The sequence below is a fragment of the Balaenoptera physalus genome (genome assembly GCF_965194825.1).
Source record: "Balaenoptera physalus genome assembly, chromosome: 20".
In the NCBI taxonomy this organism is placed as follows: Eukaryota; Metazoa; Chordata; class Mammalia; order Artiodactyla; family Balaenopteridae; genus Balaenoptera; species Balaenoptera physalus.
The window spans coordinates 17,879,256-17,901,130 of record NC_138901.1 but is presented as its reverse complement, the minus strand read 5'-3'; the positions used below and the strand labels follow the sequence as shown (position 1 = coordinate 17,901,130).

The 21,875-nt window shown below is 39.3% G+C and overlaps 1 protein-coding gene across 3 annotated transcripts in view; it reads left to right on the top strand.

The window, feature by feature from the left end:
* Window positions 1-13,152, top strand: part of NPEPPS (aminopeptidase puromycin sensitive) — a 104,298-nt gene extending 91,146 nt beyond the window's left edge. For 2 of the 3 annotated variants that reach the window (XM_082442333.1, XM_082442334.1), the window contains 6 exons: window positions 4,130-4,272; window positions 5,406-5,462; window positions 8,297-8,404; window positions 8,891-9,046; window positions 9,320-9,367; window positions 11,621-13,152. In XM_082442333.1, the coding sequence (XP_082298459.1) occupies window positions 4,130-4,272; window positions 5,406-5,462; window positions 8,297-8,404; window positions 8,891-9,046; window positions 9,320-9,367; window positions 11,621-11,773 (665 nt within the window). In that variant the 3' untranslated portion in view covers window positions 11,774-13,152. Of the gene's footprint in view, window positions 1-4,129; window positions 4,273-5,405; window positions 5,463-7,215; window positions 8,248-8,296; window positions 8,405-8,890; window positions 9,047-9,319; window positions 9,368-11,620 lie in introns of those variants that run through there. The other variant, XM_082442335.1, reaches the window with a different exon arrangement.
* The last annotated feature ends 8,723 nt before the right edge of the window (window positions 13,153-21,875 follow it).

The following is a 21,875-nucleotide window of genomic DNA, read 5'->3' as shown; positions in this document are numbered from 1 at the left end:
AAGTAAGACTTAGGACTTTTAAGCCTCCTGGTGAAGTTAACGTGGGTAACCAACATAAAAACAGTGGTGGCTATGTGTATTCGTTGCTAAATATGATTTATGCACAGAGCAAAGGGTGGAAATAAAAGTCTTTCACAAAGTTCCAAAGGCCCATTTTTAGTAAAGAAAAGCTAAAGGGAATTTTGGATTATTTTATTTATTATTACCATAAATACCAGGCACCTTATGTGCAACTTGAAAAGGTGTTGAGAGACACAGGGGGCCAGTTTTCTGAATTAAAGGAGTTATTTGCTTTCTACATGTATTCTCTCCTCTTTATTTCTGTAATCATGTATTTACTCTTTTGCTGTCATTTAAATGTTGGGAATAGTGATTACAGGGCTTTAAATATAATTATTTTCTACCATATGCTAATAACTGAAGGTGGTATTTCCTCCTGCCCTTCTTGTTCTGGGAGTCTTTTACAATAAGAACAATAGTAACAATTATCTAGAGCTCTATGTCTTTCTTTTATTGATTCAACAAATATTTATGTACCCAGTAAATGCCAGGTACCATACTAGGAGCTGGTGGTATAACAGTGAACAAAAAATCACCGTGTGGCTTACATTCTAGTGGAAGACACAGCAAACAGTTCAATAGATAATATTTTAGGTGGCAGCAAGTATCATGAAGAAAAATACAGTTAGGTAAGGTAGATCAGGAGTAAAAGGAGTAGTAAGCCACTATTTTATGGAGAGTGGACAGGAAAATGCAGGAAAACTAGTGAGGTGATATTTGAGAGTAAGCAGAGACCTGTAGGAGAGAACTGTGAGAATATCTAGTGGGAAAATGGTCCAAACAGGAAACAGCAAGTACAAAAGACCTGAGGCAGAGGCATGCTTAGATGTTCAAGGGATAACAAGGAGGCTGGTAAAGTCAGGACAGAGTAACTGAGGGAGAGAGGAGGGTGGAAGCATATCAGCTCCTATAGAACCCGTGGGACTTTCACGTTTAGTGGTATGAGAAACTCATTTGAGAGTTTAAAGCAGAGGAACATGACTTGTTTACTCAGCTGTGTGAAGAACAGACTGTAGCAGGGGAGGCAAAAGAGGAAGCAGGGAGACAAGTTAGAAAGCTATTTCAGTAATCCAGTTAGGTGTTGGTTGCAGGTAGCACTTGTAGGTAGTAAATTCTGGGTATGTTTTGAAGGTAGAACTGAAAATACTTGGTGGTGGCCTGTGTGGTGGAGAGAAAGAGGGGAGTCATCAAATTTTGGCCTGAAGAACTGGAAGAGTGAAGTTACCATATACAGGGACGGGGAAGGCTGCTGTAGATGCAGATTTGGGTGCAAAAGGGAATCAGCAGTTTGGTTTTGGACATCTTAAATTTGAGGTCCTTTTAGACATCCAAGTGGGGAGTCCCATGCCTAGAGGTCCAGGCTGAATAGATACATTTAATGCGTAGATGGTATTTACAGCCATAAGATTGGATGAGGGCACGGCCAGTCGAAGATTTAGAGATTGGGTAGAAGAGGAGGAATCAGCAAGGGAGATTGACCGGACAATAAGGTAGGAGAGACAGGAGGGAAAGGAGTGTCCCAGAAGCCTTAAAGAAGCAGTAGAGAGGGAGAAGTGATCATCTGTAACAAATGCTGCTCGAAGTCAGGCAGAATGATGAAGAACTGATGATTGCATTGGCTAAGTTCTGTAGCGTGGTGATGAACAACACCAGAATGGGAAGAGAGGAAAAGGAGACAGCACTTTTAGACAACTTTTTAAAGGAGTTTTGCTAAAAAGAGGATCAGATAAAAGGGGATAGTCTGGAGAGAGATGTGAGGTCAAGGGGGCTTTTTTTTTTTTTAAAGTGGGAGACTTTATAATATGTTTTGTGCTGATGAAAATGATGCAGTAATAGAAAAATTCATGATGTGAAAGAGAGGTAATTGCTGGAGTGATGGCTGAATAATCGAGAGGAGTCAGGATCCATTGCACAAGTGGAGGAGTTGGCTTCAGGTAGGAATACAGCAGATCCATAAGAACAAGACAGGAAGTATATGGACACAGATGCAGGTAAATTGGTGGATGTTGCACTTGTCTTTCATGATGATAATATGTGAAACTTTGGGGACTAAAAAATGCCTTTTTGAAAGCGGGAGAATGTCATTAGTTTCCCAGCTTTATAGATGGAAGAATCAAACATAGCAAAATAATAAAAATATTGCCTGTATCAACACAGCAAATCAGCACCAGAATTATAAATTGGTTCTTATAAGAACCTTCACTAGCGTCGTGTTATCTATTGATTTCTTATGGTTTTCTTAAACTTATTTTTTTATGGAGTTACTATTTAAATATGGCAAAATGTACATGTTCAATTCAGTGACTTGACAAATGCATACAACATTTCCATCACCACAGGAGGTTGCCCTCAGGCCACTTCCCAGTCCCTGCCACTCTACCCACCCCACCAACCCTCACATCCCCTGCAGGCAAACACTATTCTGACTTCTTTCACCCTAGATTAATATGGTCTCTTCTAGAACTTTATATAAATGGAATCATATTATATAGTCTGTTCTTTTATCTGGCTTGTCTCACTGAGTATAACGTCCTAGAGATACATCCTTTTTATCGCTGAGTGCTATTTCATTGTATGAATATACCACAATTTATTTGTCCATTGTGCTGTTGCAGTCCATCAGTTTGTATGCTAGGTTAACTATTTTTTTTTGAGGTATAATCAATATACCACAAAATACACTCTTTTAAATATACAATTCAGTCTTTTTTCACAATGTTGCACAACAGCAGCACTATCTAATTCCAGAACAATTTCTTTACCCTCAAAAGAAACTCCATACTCATTGGCAGTCACTCTCTATTCCCTGGCAACCCAGTCCCAGGCAGCCACTAATCTGCTGTCTCATGGATTTGTCTGTTCTGGCATTTCATATAAATGGAATCATACCCTGTGTGGCCTTTTATATTTGGCTTCTTTCATTTAGTATGTTTTCAATGTTCATCCATGTTGCAGCATGTATCAGTACTTCACTTCCTTTTATAGTCAAATAATATTCCATTGTATTATATGGATATACCACATTTTCTTTGTTCATTTATCAGTTTATGTATGTTTGGATTGTTTCTACTCTTTGACTGTTAGGAATACTGTTATGAACATATGTATACAAGTTTTTGTATAGACAAATACTTTCATTTCTCTTGGGTATATACCAAAGAGTGGAATTGCTGGGTCATACGGTAACTCTGTGTTTAACCTTTTGAGGAATTGCTGGACTGTTTTTCAAAGTGGCCACACCATTTTACATTCCTACCAGCAATGTATGAGGGTTCTAATTTCTCCCCATCCTTGCCAACACTTGTTATTGTCTCTTTTATTCTAGCCATCCTAATTGGTGTGAAGTGGTTATCTCGTGGTTTTGATTTGCATTTCCCTAATGGCCAGTGATAGCTTATTGGCCATCTGCATATCTTTGGAGTAATCTATCAGATTTTGATTTTAAAAATCTAAGATTTCAACGTAATATACCCGGCATACGCATAGCACAGGGAGATCAGCTCGGTGCTTTGTGACCACCTAGAGGGGGTGGGGGATGGGGAGGGTGGGAGGGAGGGAGATGCAAGAGGGAAGCGATATGGGAACATATGTATATGTATAACTGATTCACTTTATTATAAAGCAGAAACTAACACACCATTGTAAAGCAATTATACTTCAATAAAGATGTTTAAAAAAAAAAATTCTACCCTGAAAAAAAAAAAAGATACCCGCATACTAGTTCTACATGTGACCTTTCTCTAAATCTTGGGTCAAAATTGCATGATCTAAGTCTGTTCCTTTCACACATAATTCTTATTAGTGTAATTACCTAGATGGAGTGAACATTTAGTAAATCCAGTTGGCATTGTAACTATAGACAGAGGCATCATATTTGCTTGTCTAGTGTGTTAAGCACTTCATTTCATTCTTATTTGATAAATTGAAATCAAGTGTTCTCTCGAGTACTAAGGTAATTGTTTGTTCAAGACCGTAGACATGGTATAACACAATTATAAGATATCCAGGTGGCATATTTGTAAAAATAAGCTTTTTAAGTAGTTCTATATCTCTTTTACTTCTCAATCAGGTCATCTAGATGCACTCCTGAGGGGCTTGGTTCTGGGCAAACTAGGGAAGGCAGGACATAAGGCAACGTTAGAAGAAGCCCGTCGTCGGTTTAAGGACCATGTGGAAGGGAAACAGATTCTCTCCGCTGATTTGAGGAGTCCGGTAGGTTTTCATAATAAAGTACCTTGATTTCTAGGTGACTGCATCATTCTGTGTAGTGTGGAATGTGTTTAATAGTAACCAAAAATGACCTAAGTATTGACTCACAAATCATGTCTGATTCTTTTCTTTATTTTTTTTCCTTTATTTATTTATTTATTTTCTTTACTTATTTTTTTTTTTTTACTTTTTGGCTGTGTTGAGTCTTAGTTACGGCATGCGGGATCTTCACTGAGGCACACAGTCTCTTCGTTGCAGCACTCAGGCTTCTCTCTAGTTGTGGCATGCGGGTTTTCTCTCTCTAGTTGTGGCACATGGGCTCCAGAGCACGTGGGCTCTGTAGTTTGCAGCAGACCGGCTCCTTCGTTGAGGCGCGCGAGCTCAGTAGTTGTGGCACACAGGCATCTAACCTGTGTCTCCTGCATTGCAAGGTGGATTTTTTACCACTGGACCACCAGGGAAGTCTCCTGATTCTTTTATTTTTTTAAGATATTTTATTACAATTTTTTTTTTTTGGCTTTGCATGGGCTTTCTCTAGCTGCGGCGAGTGGGGGTTACTCTTTGTTGTGGTGCGCGGGCTTTTCACTGTGGTGGCTTCTCTTGTTGCGGAGCATGGGCTCTAGGTGCACAGGGTTAGGAGTTGTGGTGCATGGGCTCAGTAGTTGTGGCACGTGGGCTCAGTAGTTGTGGTGCACAGGCTTAGTTGCTCCACAGCATGTGGGATCTTCTCAGACCAGGGATCGAACCCGTGTCCTCTCCATTGGCAGGCAGATTCCCAACCACTGTGCCACCAGGGAAGTCCCTCCTGATTCTTTCAATATACACCACTTATGAGGTCTGTAGGCAGCTTCTCATTGATGTCAAGCTTCTCAGTCTGCACTAGGGTACTGAAAGGTGATTGACTATCTGTGCACATTCTCCTGAGAGACTGGTGTGTTCTGCTGTTACTTACTACCTGCCATCTACCTTTCTGGTTGTTTATGTGGGCTCTTAGATCCTTGCCACAATTTGTATTAATATGTAATAGCCACACAATTTTTTTTGACTTGCTTTCTGTCTTTTCTAAACATTAGAATATTTGGAACAAGATACATTTAATCAGATGCCTTCTTTTTTGTTCCTGTATTCTTTTGTAGGTCTATCTGACTGTTTTGAAGCATGGTGATGGCACTACCTTAGACATTATGCTGAAGGTGAGTAAATTTAGAAAGGGCTCCCATTTTCTGCTTTTTAAGTTGAATTAACATAGAGAGTATGAGCTTGAGTGGTTAAAAAAAAGTCCTGGCAAAAGAAATACATGCTGATATGCATACTGTAGACATGCAAATATTAGGAAACTGTGGGAGAAATATATAATATCTGTTTATCTGTACTACCAATACAAGTGCCAAAAGTCATCTAAATGTTTCACTTTTTTTTTTTACTCACGAATTTATGCATCTTAAATCTTAATACTGAAATGTTAATTTTGATTAAAAAGTCAAAGTTCTTAAAACTTTTCCCATCAATGCAAATTTACTTGGGGTTCTGCCCATTTTATACAAAAGGTTTGTTTCTGTGCTTAGAAAAGGGATAGATGATTAGGTGTCTCAAGGGTTTGGTCTATGCCAGTGCCTCTTATGAATGGACAGGAAATTAATTCACTTGCTTTCACAGCTTCTGTAGTTCCCCAGGGTGGTTGGCATATAATTAAACTCCGACTTAGAAAAATATAGGTAAAACTTTCCATGTCCTTATAACGGCAGCGGTCGGTTTGAAAGTCCTAATGCTGTGGAACAAGTCCTTGTCCATGCAGTTAGTAGTCTAAGAAATAACTTGACAATCTGGTTGCATTAGAGGTGGAGAGAGCTGATTCTACTTACTACCATTAAATAAAGTGTGCAAAATGTGCCCAAATACCCAAATCATCTATCAGACCCATTCATTAAATGATCCGATCCGCACTTAGGGAGACAAACAGGATGGGAATGGGATGTGCTTTAATACTTCTACGCTTAATCAGAATACTTTTCTTATCCCAAGTGGATCAGAATTGCAAATCTAATTTCTAGTATTTTAGTTCTAAACAAATCCTATTTAAATGATAAGAATGTTTTAAAAAATATGTATTATAAACTTTATTTAAGAAACTACATCTCAAACTGTATTGCTTTAACTACCTATCTTGTATAAGGATTTCCTTTCTAATAACATAAAAAAATATACTTTGGGTTTACCTGTCAACTAAATGACATTAAGGTCCCTTCTCATTCTTAATATTCTGTGATCCTATGCACTATAAATCATGTATTTCTTTGCATATGAAACGAAGTACTTGGTATTTTTTGTCTATTCCATAAAGGTGTGGGAAAAATAGGGGTTCTGAAATTTTCATGAGAGGTACTCTGACATTTTCATGTCATGGCATATTTTTAAGAATTTATACTAGTATGTTTATTTAATAAATGTTTGCATCTAACACAAGGGAGCTCACAGTGATTCAGCTTTACTATGGAAAGAGCTCTAATGAAGGCAGAATCAGGGTTCTTCAAGAAACCAGTCAGGGGAGGTTGCAGAGGGATGGATTGGGAGTTTGAGATTAGCAAATGCAAACTATTATTATGTATGTATAACTGAATCACTTGCTGTACATCAGAAACTAGCCCAACAATGTAAATCAACTATACTTCAATAAAATAAATTTAAAAAAAAAAAGAAAGAAACCAGTTGATGAGAGATGAGGAAGACTGTTTTCTGTTGGTAATTTAGGAATAATGAAGCAGGATAAATAACTTTAATTCAAAGTGTATTTGAAATGTGGTGTTATGGTGCCATCTAGTGGACTCCTGTAACAGGTTCTCGAGGGGGTGGGGTGGGGAATGCTTCCTAAAAGCCAGAGTTCAGACCTTGAGTATTAGAGCTGAAAAGGACCTTAGAAATCATCTGTCCACCCCACTCATTTTACAGATGGGGAAACTGAGACCCGGAGAGGTTAAGGACTTAGTCAAGATCACACAGCTAGTTAGAGGCAAAACTGGGACTAGAACCCAGGTCTTCTGACCTCCTATCTATTTTACTACACTGCTGCTCAAAAGAGTCCAAAGGAAAGGAAGAGGAAACTGGGAGCTGTGATGGGGTCTCCAGACACTGGTCAGTGTTAAATCTTCAGAGGGGAAAAAAGGTCAAGAGAGTCTATAAATTAAGTTGTCCTAGAGAAGTATCTCATATACATTTGTAGTTCTAATTTTAAAAAATATATAATAATATTTTGTTTCTAATTATGAAAAAAGATTTTGGTATACTCACTATGGAAGATTTAGAGACTAGAAAAGTATAAAGAAGAAAACAGAACTTACCTGTAATTTTAAAAATGTCACAAATATAGCATGTATAATATGATCTTATTCCTGATTTGGTTTTTCTTTATGCTTTTCTGTTTTCTTAATATTCTTCATTCAGCATGTGCTGCTTTTGCAGTTAAAAAATGTGATGATCCCACTGATCAGAGACCATTATTATTGTTAACATTTTGATGTGTTTTCAGGTTTTTTTTCCCCTTCACATTAACTTTTTAAAAATTTAGAATCATTTTGCTTTGTCTCTCTTCTTTCATTTAATATATCAAGAGCATGTTTATGTCATCAAATATTCTTAAAATATTACTTTCAATAATGCATCTTATGTTTTTCACTATTGTAAATAGTGAAAAATATTACAAATTGAAGTGGTATTAGTAATTATTATTTTGCTCATCTAACATAGAACATTAGTCAGACATCAGTGAGTAAAGAATTTGGTCATGACAGGTTGACGCCTTAGATCTTGATGTTGAACTGCTCAGAACTGATGACAAGCTATTCATACAGTAAGCACTTACACCTAGTGTCTTACTATGGGGGCACACGACAAATTTAGTGCCCAAACATCTTGAAAAATATTCTTTTGTTAATTTCATATCCTGCAGTCTTAGCCAATAAGAATGTAGAGCAAAAGTTTCACCTCAATGGGGGAGAAGTTAATTATCTCTATCTGTATTTTTTCACTATAGCTTCACAAACAAGCAGATATGCAGGAAGAGAAAAACCGGATTGAAAGAGTCCTTGGGGCTACTCTTTCACCTGAATTGATTCAAAAAGTCCTCACGTTTGCACTTTCAGTAAGTTACAGTGAAAACTGCTTTTAGAGGGAATTGTTACCCACTGATCTGTAGCAAGTGTCCTTGATTCAGTATTCTCTGCCTTAACCCTAGACTAAAGGCTCCCTCATTCTTGGAGGACTGGAATAAGCTTTTGTTACTAATCACTGTATCTCCCTCTAGTGGTGAGAATCAGAATAGTTGGGAGAGGAGATAAACTGGAAAGCTGACACATCCCTGTGCCTACTTTCTGTCTCTCCCTTTCTTTACCCTAGAGCAAGTATCTATTGAGCAGCCTGTTTGTACCCATCCCAGTGCTTCATTCTCAATTTGGCTGATCTTTAGGTTAAACATGCTCCTCTTTGTTAGAAGCTTCTGGTGCCAGTTATTCCTAAAATAATAAGTGTCTTCCGTGGGATTACTTGGGTACCTCAACAGCATTTGCCCTTTCTGGCAGCAGACGATGTTCTGGATATGGTAGACTTTTAGTTCTCTTCCTCTTTTTAGGAAGAGGTACGTCCACAGGACACTGTATCAGTAATTGGTGGAGTGGCTGGAGGCAGTAAGCATGGAAGGAAGGCTGCTTGGAAATTCATAAAAGACAACTGGGAAGAACTTTATAATCGATACCAGGGAGGATTCTTAATATCTAGACTAATAAAGGTAGGTGAAAATTCTTATTCTGAGCAGCTTGCTTATCATGGATATTGAGAGACATCCAGGATTCACTAGATCCATAGATTATGGCCTTTGCTTTTTAAGAGTTTCCTTAAGTAGTTATTAGCTTTACTAAAGAGTTTCTCCATAACCCATCCTGTACCCTCTAGAATAAACTGAAGTTGGGAAAGAATGGAATGATTTGTTTTTATGGTAAATGGAAGTTTGTTCCTAAACTCTTAGTTGTTCTTACTATTTATAAACCATTTTTTTTTTCAGCTATCAGTTGAGGGATTTGCAGTTGATAAAATGGCTGGAGAAGTTAAGGTAAGGAAAGGAATGTTTACTTTTCACTTTTCAATCCAGTAAGTAAAAACACTAACCAAATTGTAATGATAGAGTGTTGGGGTAATGTTGTACTTTAGGGTCTCCATGTTCTTGCTTGGAGAAGGACAGGTTAGGTTGTATCTCTAATGCTTGAAGAATTTAGAGTTGGAATCATCTTTGGGGCATTGAAGTGTGGTTGAAAGAATGTGGAACTTGACATCAGTCGACCTGGGTATAAATCTGTGCTCTGCCCCTTGTTAGCTGTGTAACTTCAAGCAAGTTTTTTTAACCTCTATGAGCCTGGCTCCTCATCCATAAAATGAGGTGTTAAGATTGTTATTTAGATTAAGTAACATAGGGGGCCTGGAACATAGTAGGTCCTTGATACTAGTTCTTCTTCCTTTTCTAAAACCTTCATAGGTCTTTTGTAGGCACAATGAGACAAGATGACTATGTAGGGACTCTCCTCTTAGCTCTTAGAAAGACTGATAATCAGTTTAGTGGCAGTTCAGCATTTGGAGGACAAATCTACACTGATTAGGAAAATCTTAACTTTAAGCCTTTCATTGCATTTAATTGCAAAGTATTTTTTAAGTGTCACTTCCACCTTCATTCTTGAAAGCAAGGGGGTTATCAGGTGTGAATTTGGAAATTCTGAGAGCTATAATGTTTGATTCACTTTATGAGCCATTGTTAGAAATAAGATTCATTTAGTTTACATTGTGTATTGTATTGTGTAAATAATTACTTTATTGTAAAGGTAATAAATACTCTGAAGGAGAAATACGTATAATTAGTTTGAGGGGAGGGCAGCGGTTAAGCTCAGGTTGGTAAAGTAGGTAGAGGCCAGACCGAGGAGGGCCTTGTAGGCCATATTAAAAGTTTCCTAAGAATGGGAAGCCCTTGAATGGCTTACAAACCAGATCAAGTCACTCCTTTGTTTATATGATAAAAATTTCAGTCTGGCCACAGTGTGGAGAATGCATAATTTGGAAAGGAGAAGAGAAAATGTCGGGAAGCTAACTCTCCAAGCAAAAATGATTTAGTAGCTTGGAGAAGATGGAGTAAGAAAGAAATTCAGGGGCTTGATTTTGTTAAACTTTAATTCAGCCAGTATTTACTGAGTGGCTTCTCTGTGTTGTGAACGTATCTGGGGAGGAAGAAGGAAGAGTCAAGGATAATTCCCAGGTTTCTGGTATGTAAATAGTGGTGCTGTTTCTTGAGGTGAAATGAGAGGAAGTCTTGTATCTTACTCAGGCCCTAAGAACCCAACTGTGATAGGAGCCTTGGAGCAGGAGCCATTGTCATCCATGTAAATAAAGTTATTGATTTCTAAAAGGTCTAGACTTAATCTGATGAATTAGTCATTCTCTCTTATATACCTGTGATGACTAGCTCAAAGGGAAGACCCCTATCCTTTTGCTGGTTGGTATTTTCTATGGAACCAGGTATACTTCATTAGAAAATGGTTTATTCAGCGTTCAATCAATAAGCATTGTGATAATTACAAGAAACTCTGAAGTAGTTTTACTGTATGAAAAATGTGAGTCTATAAAATTTTAAATTATTAGGATATAGAAGCAACTTAAGCTTCTTAATTTTATCAACCCTTACAAATTAATCTTTATTTCAAGCAGCCAAAATGTGTTGAGTCCTTAACTACTCTGTGCCAAGTATTATGCTAACTGTTTATATGGGTTGTCTCTTTAATCTTCTGGAGTAAATATTTTCTCATAGATGAGAAAACATACTTAGAGCAGTTAATTTACTCAGTCACAGGTTAGTACATGATGGAGCCTAGATCAAGTCCCAAGGCTGATTCCAAAACCTAGACTTCAAGTAGGTTTTTTAACCCCTGTGAGCCAGTTTCATCTGTAAAATGAAGTGGTAAGATTGTCATTTAGATGGAGTAACTAACACAGGGGGCCTGGAACAGAGTAGGTCCTTGATATTAGTTCTTTTTTACTTTCTTTTGCTGGTTGGACAATGAACTTAAAAGAAAGGCCGTAGGTTCTGTCTCTTTACTGTTAACTTTTGATTAGGTTGTAAGCATATAATATATTTGGAGGAGAATTCCTGTAGGCAGGTACAAGGAGCTGCTTGTTTTCTTTTAGCCTGGAGGTGGCAGTGGTAAATTTTCATAAGTGAAGCTTATGAACCCTTTATAGACAGTGGGTATTTTTTCATAGCCTGTGATATTAGCTTCTTACTATTGCTGGTAATGATCCTACATTCTGGGTTGTTTTATACCAGGCTTTCTTCGAGAGTCACCCAGCTCCTTCAGCTGAGCGTACCATCCAGCAGTGTTGTGAAAATATCCTGCTGAATGCTGCTTGGCTAAAGCGTGATGCTGAGAGCATCCACCAGTACCTCCTTCAGCGAAAGGCGTCACCACCCACAGCGTGAACCCGGAGCGTGCCGCCACTGCGGTTCTGCTGCTTCATGCAGGGATAAGGTGGAGCAACCGAACAGCTGATTCATATGCCAAGAATTTGGAGTCTTCTTTCAAGCCAGTGGGGGTTGGACAATGAATGTAGTTAACTGGTTCCTGCTCACACTCCAGAATTAAATTCTATTGAAAAAGGAAAATCAGCAATTCAGCAAAAAAAATAAAAAATAAAAAAATGTAAATATGATAGTAATAAAATAGAGCATAACGAAACTGTGAAACTTCCTGAAGCCTTGTCAGTGGTTAAAAGTATTTAACACTCTCCTGTTAATGACAGATGTTCTGTTTTTATAACCTACCAAAAGGAAACTAGAGGCTTCTGGGTAAAGAGGATTTTTGTGAAATGGGTTCTACAAGCAGCCTACAAGCCAAGGGTAGTGTCCATTGCTGGGGATGTTAAACATGAAAGGCTGATAGCTGGTATAACATAGAGTCTGTGCATAATCTCAAGTGGGTTTTTTTTTTTTTTTTTTTTTTTTTTTGGCATGGGGACTGATCAGGAAGATATATTTTCCTGCATAACTCAATCTGAACCAAGGATTGTAGTTTTCCTCCTTGCTTTCCCTTCTGTGTGACCCCTTGGCAAAAAAAAAAAAAAAAAAAAAAAAAAAGTTTAAAAAAAGCAACCTATCCTGGTCTGGGTTTTTTCCTCCCCTAGTTCCATCCCCAACCCACCACCCCGGTGTCCTTCTTAGAGATAAAGAAATAATAAGGAAACATCTTTTATAGCCACATTAAATAAGAGAAACTGATATACATTATTTTTTTCTTTCTTTTTTAAGATGACTTTTAAGAACCCTGAAATGCATATAGGTGAGACAATAGAAATGAAAGGTTTTCATCCAGGCCTTTCTGAAGGAGTTACTCTGCTGCAAATGGTCTTAGTTGTCTGACAGGCCAACTGTTGAATCTCTTTATGACAGTATCAACACTGGCTTCTTCTGGTTCATTTCGGGCATGTAAGAAGTCATTGGTAACTGCTGCAGGGCCTGTATATTAGTGGTAACTGGTTTTAAAAACAACAAAGACTATAAGCCTGTGTGTGCCACTCTGCTTCCACAGTGTATCCTACTAACAAGCCTCACCAACCTAATCCAGTAAATTTTAAGTCTAAATCTCATTCCTTTCCTCTTTCCCTACCTTTTTTCTTTTCTTTTTCTTAAAAAAAAATATTTTTGTGTGTTATTAACAGGAATTCATATTTGGTGTGGCTTAACTGTATTTCAGAAGGTCATCAGATTGTGAGACTGCTTCCTTGAAACATTTTTGTGCTATTGTTTTAAAAAAAATAATTAAAAAACAGTTGGCGTTAATAAAAATGTCAATGTGAAATAGATGTCCTGATGTCCTTTATTCTCTCTGATAAGCAACTAAAACCTTTCCTGTCATTCAGTAGGATTATAAGAAGTTTTACTACCATAGGATTTTTTTTGAGTCTGAGAAAATCCAGTTGCTGAATTCCTAATGAATAGTACCTAACCAGAGAAATCCTAAGATTCCTCCTAAATTAGTTCTGGGTTAACTCAGAAGTCTCTTAGAGTCAGCATTCAGGAGTTAACTTGAGCCTGCCAGTTCCCATTTATTGAGGCTTCCTTTTATCTAGGCATGTGCCATTGGCAAAGCAGGGGCATCAAAAAGAAATTCTGCTTTAGTTAAAGAACTCACAATCAAATTCTGGAAAGAAGTTATTTTACTTTCAGCATACATGCAAGTTTTGTGTATACTGGTTTAGCAGCTTGAATTGTGTTGGGGAAAAGGTTGCGCTAGGTATCTTCCGCTTCCTCTTTAGAACTGCTTTTCATCCTGCTCTGCGTCCCAGGAGGTATTGACCCCCATGGACTGCATTAACAGGCTCCTTTGCCCTCTGACTTCAGGTTGTGTTGATCCAATTAGTAACACCCTCAGAAGATCAAAAGGCTGAGGAATGGATATTTAGAAGCTAGGGTATTTATTCCCCTGGCTTCTAAACTGCCAGGTCACATAGGTTGTCTTGAGTCCCTCAACCAAGGACTGTGACTCCTATCAAGCAGCCTCTCTAGCTTCTCGCTCCTTCTCTTTGGCCCTTCAGATCTAGGGATAGAAAGGACCACTCATTTACTAGCTCTGGATAACTCCATTAGTCCTCGTTGGTTTCTCTGAACTCTGCCCATGTCTTTGTAAACAGTCCCTTTATTAAACCTTTCTCAAATTACCCAGTTTTAGTGTATTCTGTTTTCTACTAATATCTTGATTGATCTGGGCACCACAGTCCTGATGCTTTGGGTCTCTAAAGGTCTTAATCCGACATTTTGCATGTCAGATTTTTTTGTTTTGTTTTGTTTGGCCACACCACGAGGCTTGCAGGATCTTAGTTCCCCGACCAGGGATTGAACCTGCACCCTCGGCAATGAAAGCGCATTAACCACTGGACCGGCGGAGAATTCCCTGTCAGATGTTTTAATTTGTCTTCCAAATAGCTCCTTATCCTAGGTAATACACTCATCTTACAGATGAGAAAGCAGGCACCGAAAAATTAGGCAAAGTAGTTAAACAAACAGCAAATAACTCTCAGTACTAGTGATCAACGCAAGCTTGCCAGTCTGCAAAAACCTGTGTTCTCCCAGCTAACTGTTAGGTCTCCACAATTAGAAGATCATACAGTCACACTGGACCCAGGCAATAGCTTTAAAGATATTCAATCATTTTCCTTTTCCCTAATATTCTTCGGTTAAAATTTTTAGTGGAAATCAGAAGGTTGGAAAGAAAGATGAATGTGTTGTTATTTCCTTACAGAGAATGTTATTTTATATTTTATTAATGGGAAGCAGTAAAGCCTTTTGGGACAGTGGGCAGTTGTGGGTGAATTCTTATCTTGCATTTTCTAAGGATGAATTTCAGGAAGCAAGGAACCCCTTTGAAAAGAATGTATCTCTCTGTAGTGTGCAATTTGGGGGGGGTAGGAGGGGTTTTATAGCTTTAAATCAAGTCTTTCAACTCTATTATCCAAATGAGTCCTGGACTTGGAGCCATATTTGTAGGGTAATTTTTTTCTCAGCAAGAAAATAAAAACAAGCTTTGGGTAATAAATTTATAATTTTGAATCTATACTTACATCATCATCTTTTTTTTATAAATTTATTTTTATTTTTGGCTGCCTTGGGTCTTCATTGCTGCGCATGGGTTTTCTCTAGTTGCGGCGAGCGGGGGCTACTCTTCGTTGTGGTGCGCAGGCTTCTCATTGTGGTGGCTTCTCTTGTTGCGGAGCACGGCCTCTAGGCGCACGGGCTTCAATAGTTGTGGCTTGCGGGCTCTAGAGTGCAGGCTCAGTCATTGTGGTGCACGGGCTTAGTTGCTCCGCGGCATGCGGGATCTTCCCAGACCAGAACCCGTGTCTCCTGCATTGGCAGGCGGATTCTTAACCGCTGCGCCACCAGGGAAGCCCTACAGCATCATTTTTGACTGAATAATAAAATCAGCTGATGAGAATTTAATCTCTTCTTACTAAATACTAGTTTTAGGATCTCAGAGTTGTTGTTTTTAATAGGACTCTCTTATCTTTTGTGGTAATGGAAAATACCCACCCAAGATGGACCATGCCTTCTTGTACCAACCCTAGTGCAAGCAAAGTGGTTAAGGTGTTTGGTTTCCAATGCAAGAGTGAGACAGGAGACCCTGATGTTAATGAAACATTGGGCCAAACAACTGCTTTCCCTAGGAACCCAAATCAGGTTGCTCTAACAGTACGATTGACGGCAAACTGTGACAGATGGCAGTGTCAGGAAAGAAAGTCAATTGGGTTCTTACTGCCATTTGTAAAGAACTCTGCTCCTCTGATTTCACTGCTGATACCTGGAAGCTGTAGCTTTCACTACTGAACTTCTGGTCCAATGCTGGGGTGGAACTAGCAACAGAGAAGGAACATAGCTTACTATCATAATCTGTGCTTTCTCAGGAAGCTGCCAGCAGCTGCCAGCAGACATGCTATACACCAATTAAAATGACAACCAAGAAAGAAATAAAAATTAAGTCTTGCCATGGTTTGGCTGATCATACCAGTATGGTCCTCTGAGACATCCGCCTCCTCTCACCCCCAAACAACCTTAACTTTTATCATAAATTTGACAAACTGTACAGGTATATTACATTACACTGCAATTTTAATCCACTCTAATTTATTAGGGGATTGATTATCTACCTTGTATTATATATACTAATCTTATGGATATACTCTTAATGCTTATTAGACTGACAAAGAAATTAAGAAGAAAACAGTATACTGAATGGCTGATGGTTTAATGGGAGAAGTCTCAAGACAACATAGAATACAAGATAATGGAGGAGAGGTGAAAAGAAACAGTTTATAAGAAAAAAATACAAAACATTTAAAATATTTGAGATGAATGAGGATGGGTGAGATGATTGTTGCTTTTCTAATAGGTCAGTTCGTTCGTCTATCAACGGAGCAGTTAAACTCAGGAGAACGTGAAGGAGTGTGGTAGGATGAAGTTAATGCTGTGGCCTTTACAAGTGTAAAGAAGTGCCTCCTCTCTATTCTTGTAACAATCCTAGAGTACACAGACTCTACTGGATAGACAGCATAACAGAACATGGCTTACAGAAGATCTCTTGGCTACCAAATCTGGTCTCTCCCTGCCCCTGCTGACAATCTTATTTCCTGTAAATGGAAGGTTCTAGACCTGTGTGTCCAAATGCAGTAGCCACTAGCCATATGCACTATTTAAGTTTAAATTAAATAAAAAATAAGTTCCTAAGCTGCGCTAGCCACATTTCAAGTGCTCAGTAGCCACCCATGGCTAGTGGCTACCATATTGGGCAGCACAGATATAGGTCATACCCATCACCAAAGAAAGTTCTATTTGAACTGTTCTATATCTAGTATATGCAAGTGTATTTTTTGTGTATGGTAGAAAATAATTAGTCTGTGCTTTTCTTTACCAATCTCATTGTAACAATCTGCTATTCATCTGAGAATACTGTATCCACTTAAAATGTTAATTCTGTTCACAAAATGTAATACAGATCCATTTCCCAAATTTTGAAGGGAAAAAAAAAAAACCCTACAAAGTGACTATCCCTTCTTATAAACCCACCTCCCAAAGACAATCATGATTAATAGATAAGTTTGGGGCATATTCTTCCAGCTATGTTTTTATACTCTAGTTTATGCACTTAATTATTTTTGGTAACAAAGACAGGCTGTGCCCCCTTTGCGTATTCCCCTCTGTAACCAGTGCCACACATTTTCAGTCTTTGCCTTATGAAGCCGAGTGTGCCAGGCTCAGACCTGCCTGATGTCATGCTTTAAGTCATGGAGCTCATCACCAAAGATGACTTGAGAACAAAGTAACATATGGCAAATGCATACCTTGAGAGCATTTCTTCCTTGTTTAGATTCTTTGGTTCGCGACTGTTTTCCAGCCTGACTGCCTGACACTAAGTGCCAGTTTTGTGGAGTGCACATATTTGAGGAATGTGGCTTTAAGCTCTCGGGCTCAGTTAGTTTAAGCAGTTCATGTAATGAATTCATTCAATGTTCTTTCCTTACTGGCGACGTGAACTGCACTATATTTGGAACTAACATTTGCAACCTTATACGCCACTGCCTGGGTATTTAGCCACAAGTTTTGATCCCCGTGAACTGGACTGAGGAAGTTATATGGTGACAGACTTCATAAAGACTGTGCTGAGGAGAGATGTAGCTGGCTTGAAAACCTTCAGGGACTTCAGCTTGCTGCAGCTGTCGAAATGAGGCCATGCGTTCCTCCCACTGGACCCTGCTTACCTGCTTAACGCCTGCCTCGCCAGCTTGAGCAACTGTATTACTTCCACTCCTAGGCTTGCACCATTAATTTGGTAACTATACCTCACTGCTTCCAACAAGTAAAACGAATGTGCCATCCAACTATAAATGACCCAGGTGTGCACCAAACCAAGACCTGAGATGCGAATAGTCAGAATAGCTTTCGTTTATTTTATTTTTTAAAATTAATCCTTTATTAAAAAAATTTTTTTAAATAGATTTAATTTATTTATTTATGGCTGTGTTAGGTCTTCGTTGCTGTGCGCGGGCTTTCTCTAGTTGCGGCGAGCGGGGTCGGGGGTGCTACTCTTTGTTGTGGTGCGCGGGCTTTCTCTAGTTGCGGCGAGCGGGGTCGGGGGTGCTACTCTTTGTTGTGGTGCGCGGGCTTCTCACTGCAGTGGCTTCTCTTGTTGCGGAGCACGGGCTCTAGGCGTGTGGGCTTCAGTAGTTGTGGCTCGCGGGCTCTAGAGCGCAGGCTTAGTAGTTGTGGCGCACAGGCTTAGTTGCTCTGCGGCATGTGGGATCTTCCCGGACCAGGGCTCGAACCCATGTGCCCTGCATTGGCAGGCGGATTCTTAACCACTGCGCCACCAGGGAAGCCCTGAATAGCTTTTAATGTCCCCGTCATCTGTGATCCACCCTTGACCGCTCCAAAAGGATGCTGGGCAAAGGTTCTCATTGGTATGTGAGCATCACAGAAACAACACAAGAGGTGAGAACAGCACCAGCCTTTTCTAGTCATTAACAAAGAATACAGTGTCACTGTGTTCTAACCTTACAATCTGCTATTGGATGTGGGAGGTGTGCATTTTGGTCACTAATCAAAGGACGTTGGTTATTGAAATATCAGAAGAAGCCTGTCAGAAAAGCCCCACGGCACTGGACTTGAAGGCAAGGTTTTGATGCATTAGTTCCATGGCTATGGAATCCAGATAGCAGACTCGTTACAAAAGCTTTCAGAGCAAAAGTATATTATACGAGGCACTGAGACTATAGAATCAATTAAGGCAGATTTGGTTTCTGCCTCATGGAGCTTACAGTCCAGCAGGAACAAGAATTATTGAATGAGTAACTTGAAGTGTGATGAGTCTTTGGAATGGGGAAGTGCCAGGGGGTATAAGAGGATATTACTGGGGAGTCCAACATAGCCTCAATGTTCCGGAAAGGCTCCCGTGAAGAAATGGTGTTAAACGAGACCCAAAAGATCAGTAGTTGCTAGCCAGGCAAAGAGGACAGGGAAAAGTGTTCTAGACGGAAGAAACGGCATACACAACGCAAGGCCTATGGCTGGAGAGAACCTGACCTATTTAAGGAACTCAAAAGAAACCCAGAATAGCTGGAACAAAGAGAGGTCTTGGGAAGGTAGTGAAAGAGGGATCTGGAGAGGTAGGCAAGGCCCAGACTAGGGAGGGACTTAGGTCACGTTGAAGATTCTAAACTTTAGCTAAAGGACAATGGGAAACCATCAGTTTCCTTATCTGTAAAGTGAGAAGTAATAATCTCAGACTTACCAGGAAACAAAATGAGAAGAATGCAAGTGAAAGGTCTTGTAAGTTATAAAGCATGATAGGAATATTACTAACATTATGATATTAGTAGTAGTAATAAGCAGTGCTGCTTTCTTAAGTAACAGAAGTAACAGTTCAAATCTTCTAAGTGCAAATATGAAATTGTCTTTTTTTTTTTCTGACCGTGCCATGCAGCTTGCAGGATCTTAGTTCCCCGACCAGGGATCAAACCCGTGCCCCCTGCAGTGGAAGTGAGGAGTCTCAACCACTGGACCGCCAGGGAAGTCCCTGAAATAGTCTATAACATATAAAACTCTGACTTAAAGGAACTGATGGAAAGGTCAGAAGTTTATTTCAGTTGAAACTTCCAGTGTGAGGTTCACGAAGCCAGGCATGAACTGAGCTGTTTGGAACAGGGTCATGCCATTTATGGCCACGTGTATTTCTCAACTCCGCACTGACTCCTCAATGCCACTTCCAGGAAAGATCAGTGTTCTGCCTCCTTCTCAAACCCACCAGAGCACAACGGCTGACACATTCTTTCCCCTTCATTTCTTCCAGCCACAGCTGGGGCCCAGCATCTCAGCTTTTGTAGAAGCTGTTCCCAAAACATTACACTCTTCTGAGCTCTTCACGGCAAGATAATTATCCCAGTAAGCACCTGCATTATATTTTACGAGAAATTCCTTTACGAGAACACCTTTCCAAATCTGTGATGTTTTATTCTTACAGCGGTTCTGTGAAGTAGGCACAAACGAATCTCACAGAAATGATGCGAAACTGGGGGCCCTCCTCTCCTGTCTGACCGGCACAGATATGCTACCAGGAGAACTTAACTACCATAAATGCTCCACAGTACCACACACCAGAGGTTGCAAACTTGTATTTTGTCTTTGACTTATACAATGCCTTTTACATCTTTTTGAAAATTTAAATGCCAGCTTTAAAAAAATCATGATATTTCACATAAAAATCCAGATTTCCAGCTTTTCTTTTTTTAAAAAAATTTTTATTGGAGCATAGTTGACTTATAATGTTGTGTTAGTTTCAGGTGTATCTAGTTTTTCTTGAAAAATCAGAAGATCTGACATCAATGTCTGGAGCTGAGTACAGACTTATGACCAGCATACTCTACCACAGTCCCCACTCTGACTAGATCCTTTATGAAGGTCCCATGACAGGCCCAGAATATCTGAGTTTGTGCACCCACCCCTGTACAGACCAGGTATCATGAATACCGAATCCCTCCTTTGTGACCCTTTCATATGCACAGAGCTTACTCTGTTTGAATGCAACTTTGGGAATGTTTTGGAGACCTTTATGTAGATGAGAAAACAAGCCTTGGCCACTCCAGTCCATCTCTGGTGGATCTTAATTATTTGCAGCTACTTCCCGAGGGTAAAGGTAAAAAGCTTTTTTCTACCAGACTTCTCATAGGCCACCCCTTCTGTTGTCTCCTCTGTTCCATTCTGGCCCCTTTGTTCGTTCATTAGAAATTCAGAACTTTTTTTTTTTTAATACTTATGAAGGTGCTGGGACAGTGGCCTCAAATCATTTTTGGAATGAGATGGAGAATTTAAAAAATGCATTACTGGAATCCCACTTCCAAGTATATATCCAAAAGAATGGAAAGCAAGATCTCAAGGAGATGCGTGTATAGCCATGCTCAGAGCAGCATTATTCGTAATAGCTAAAAGGTGGAAGCAACCCAAGTGTCCGCTGATGGAAGAATGGATAAACAAAATGTGCTACAAACAATGTAATACTGTTCAGCCTTAAGGGAGGAAATGTATCAACCTCGAGGACATATGCTAAGTGAAATGACAATCACAAAGAGACACATACTGTGTGACTCCACTTACAGAAGGTATCTACAGTACTCAAATTCAGAGACAGAAAGTAGAATGGTGCTTGCCAGGGGCATGGGTGAGGGGAAAGTAGAGAGTTGTTGTTCAATGGATATAAAGTTTCAGTTTTGCAAGATGAGTAAGTTCTAGAGATTTGTTACACAACCATGTGACTATACTTAACACTACTGAACTATACACTTAAAAATGGTTGATGGTAATTTTTTTTAACCAGTTTTTAAAAAAGTATTTTAATGCATCACTGGGTGTCAGGAGACCTGAGTTCTGCTAGAGGCTCCAACGCTGACTTGTGCGACCTTCGGCAAGGCACTCTCTGGAACTCAGGTCGTCCTCAAAATGCGAGGGTAGAAGAGAGAATACTAAAAACACCAACCTCAGTATGGGGCAGACGGATGCGACAGTGCTGTGTGAGCAACGGAACGCTCTGCAAGTATTAGATGTGGTCATCAACTCAAACTGTGGTCTCTTGTGGTGACTTAAAATTAGATTAAAAAAAAAAAAAAGTCGAAGGTCTGTGTCAAGTGCCAGAACCTTACAGAGGAAAGAACGAGAGCCTGCCCTCAAACTGCTCACTAGTGGAAAAAATAAAAACAGAACTAGAAAAAAATTTACAATGTAATGTGTCACAGGTCAGCCTAACATATGCCAGATTCAAATACATACAACTTAACTTCCCTATTTAATGGGATGAAGGTTGGGTATACACTACATGTTGTTTGGGTAAATCAAAAGTCTCAAATTAGTTAGAACACAAGTTTAAAGCCTGATAATCTTTTCAAGGTGTTTGTTTAGTCTAAAAAAGAAAAAAAATGTGTGTGTGTATTGCTTAGACTCATTTTTTACTGATACTTTAATTCAACAATTAATTTAATCTATTAATGTA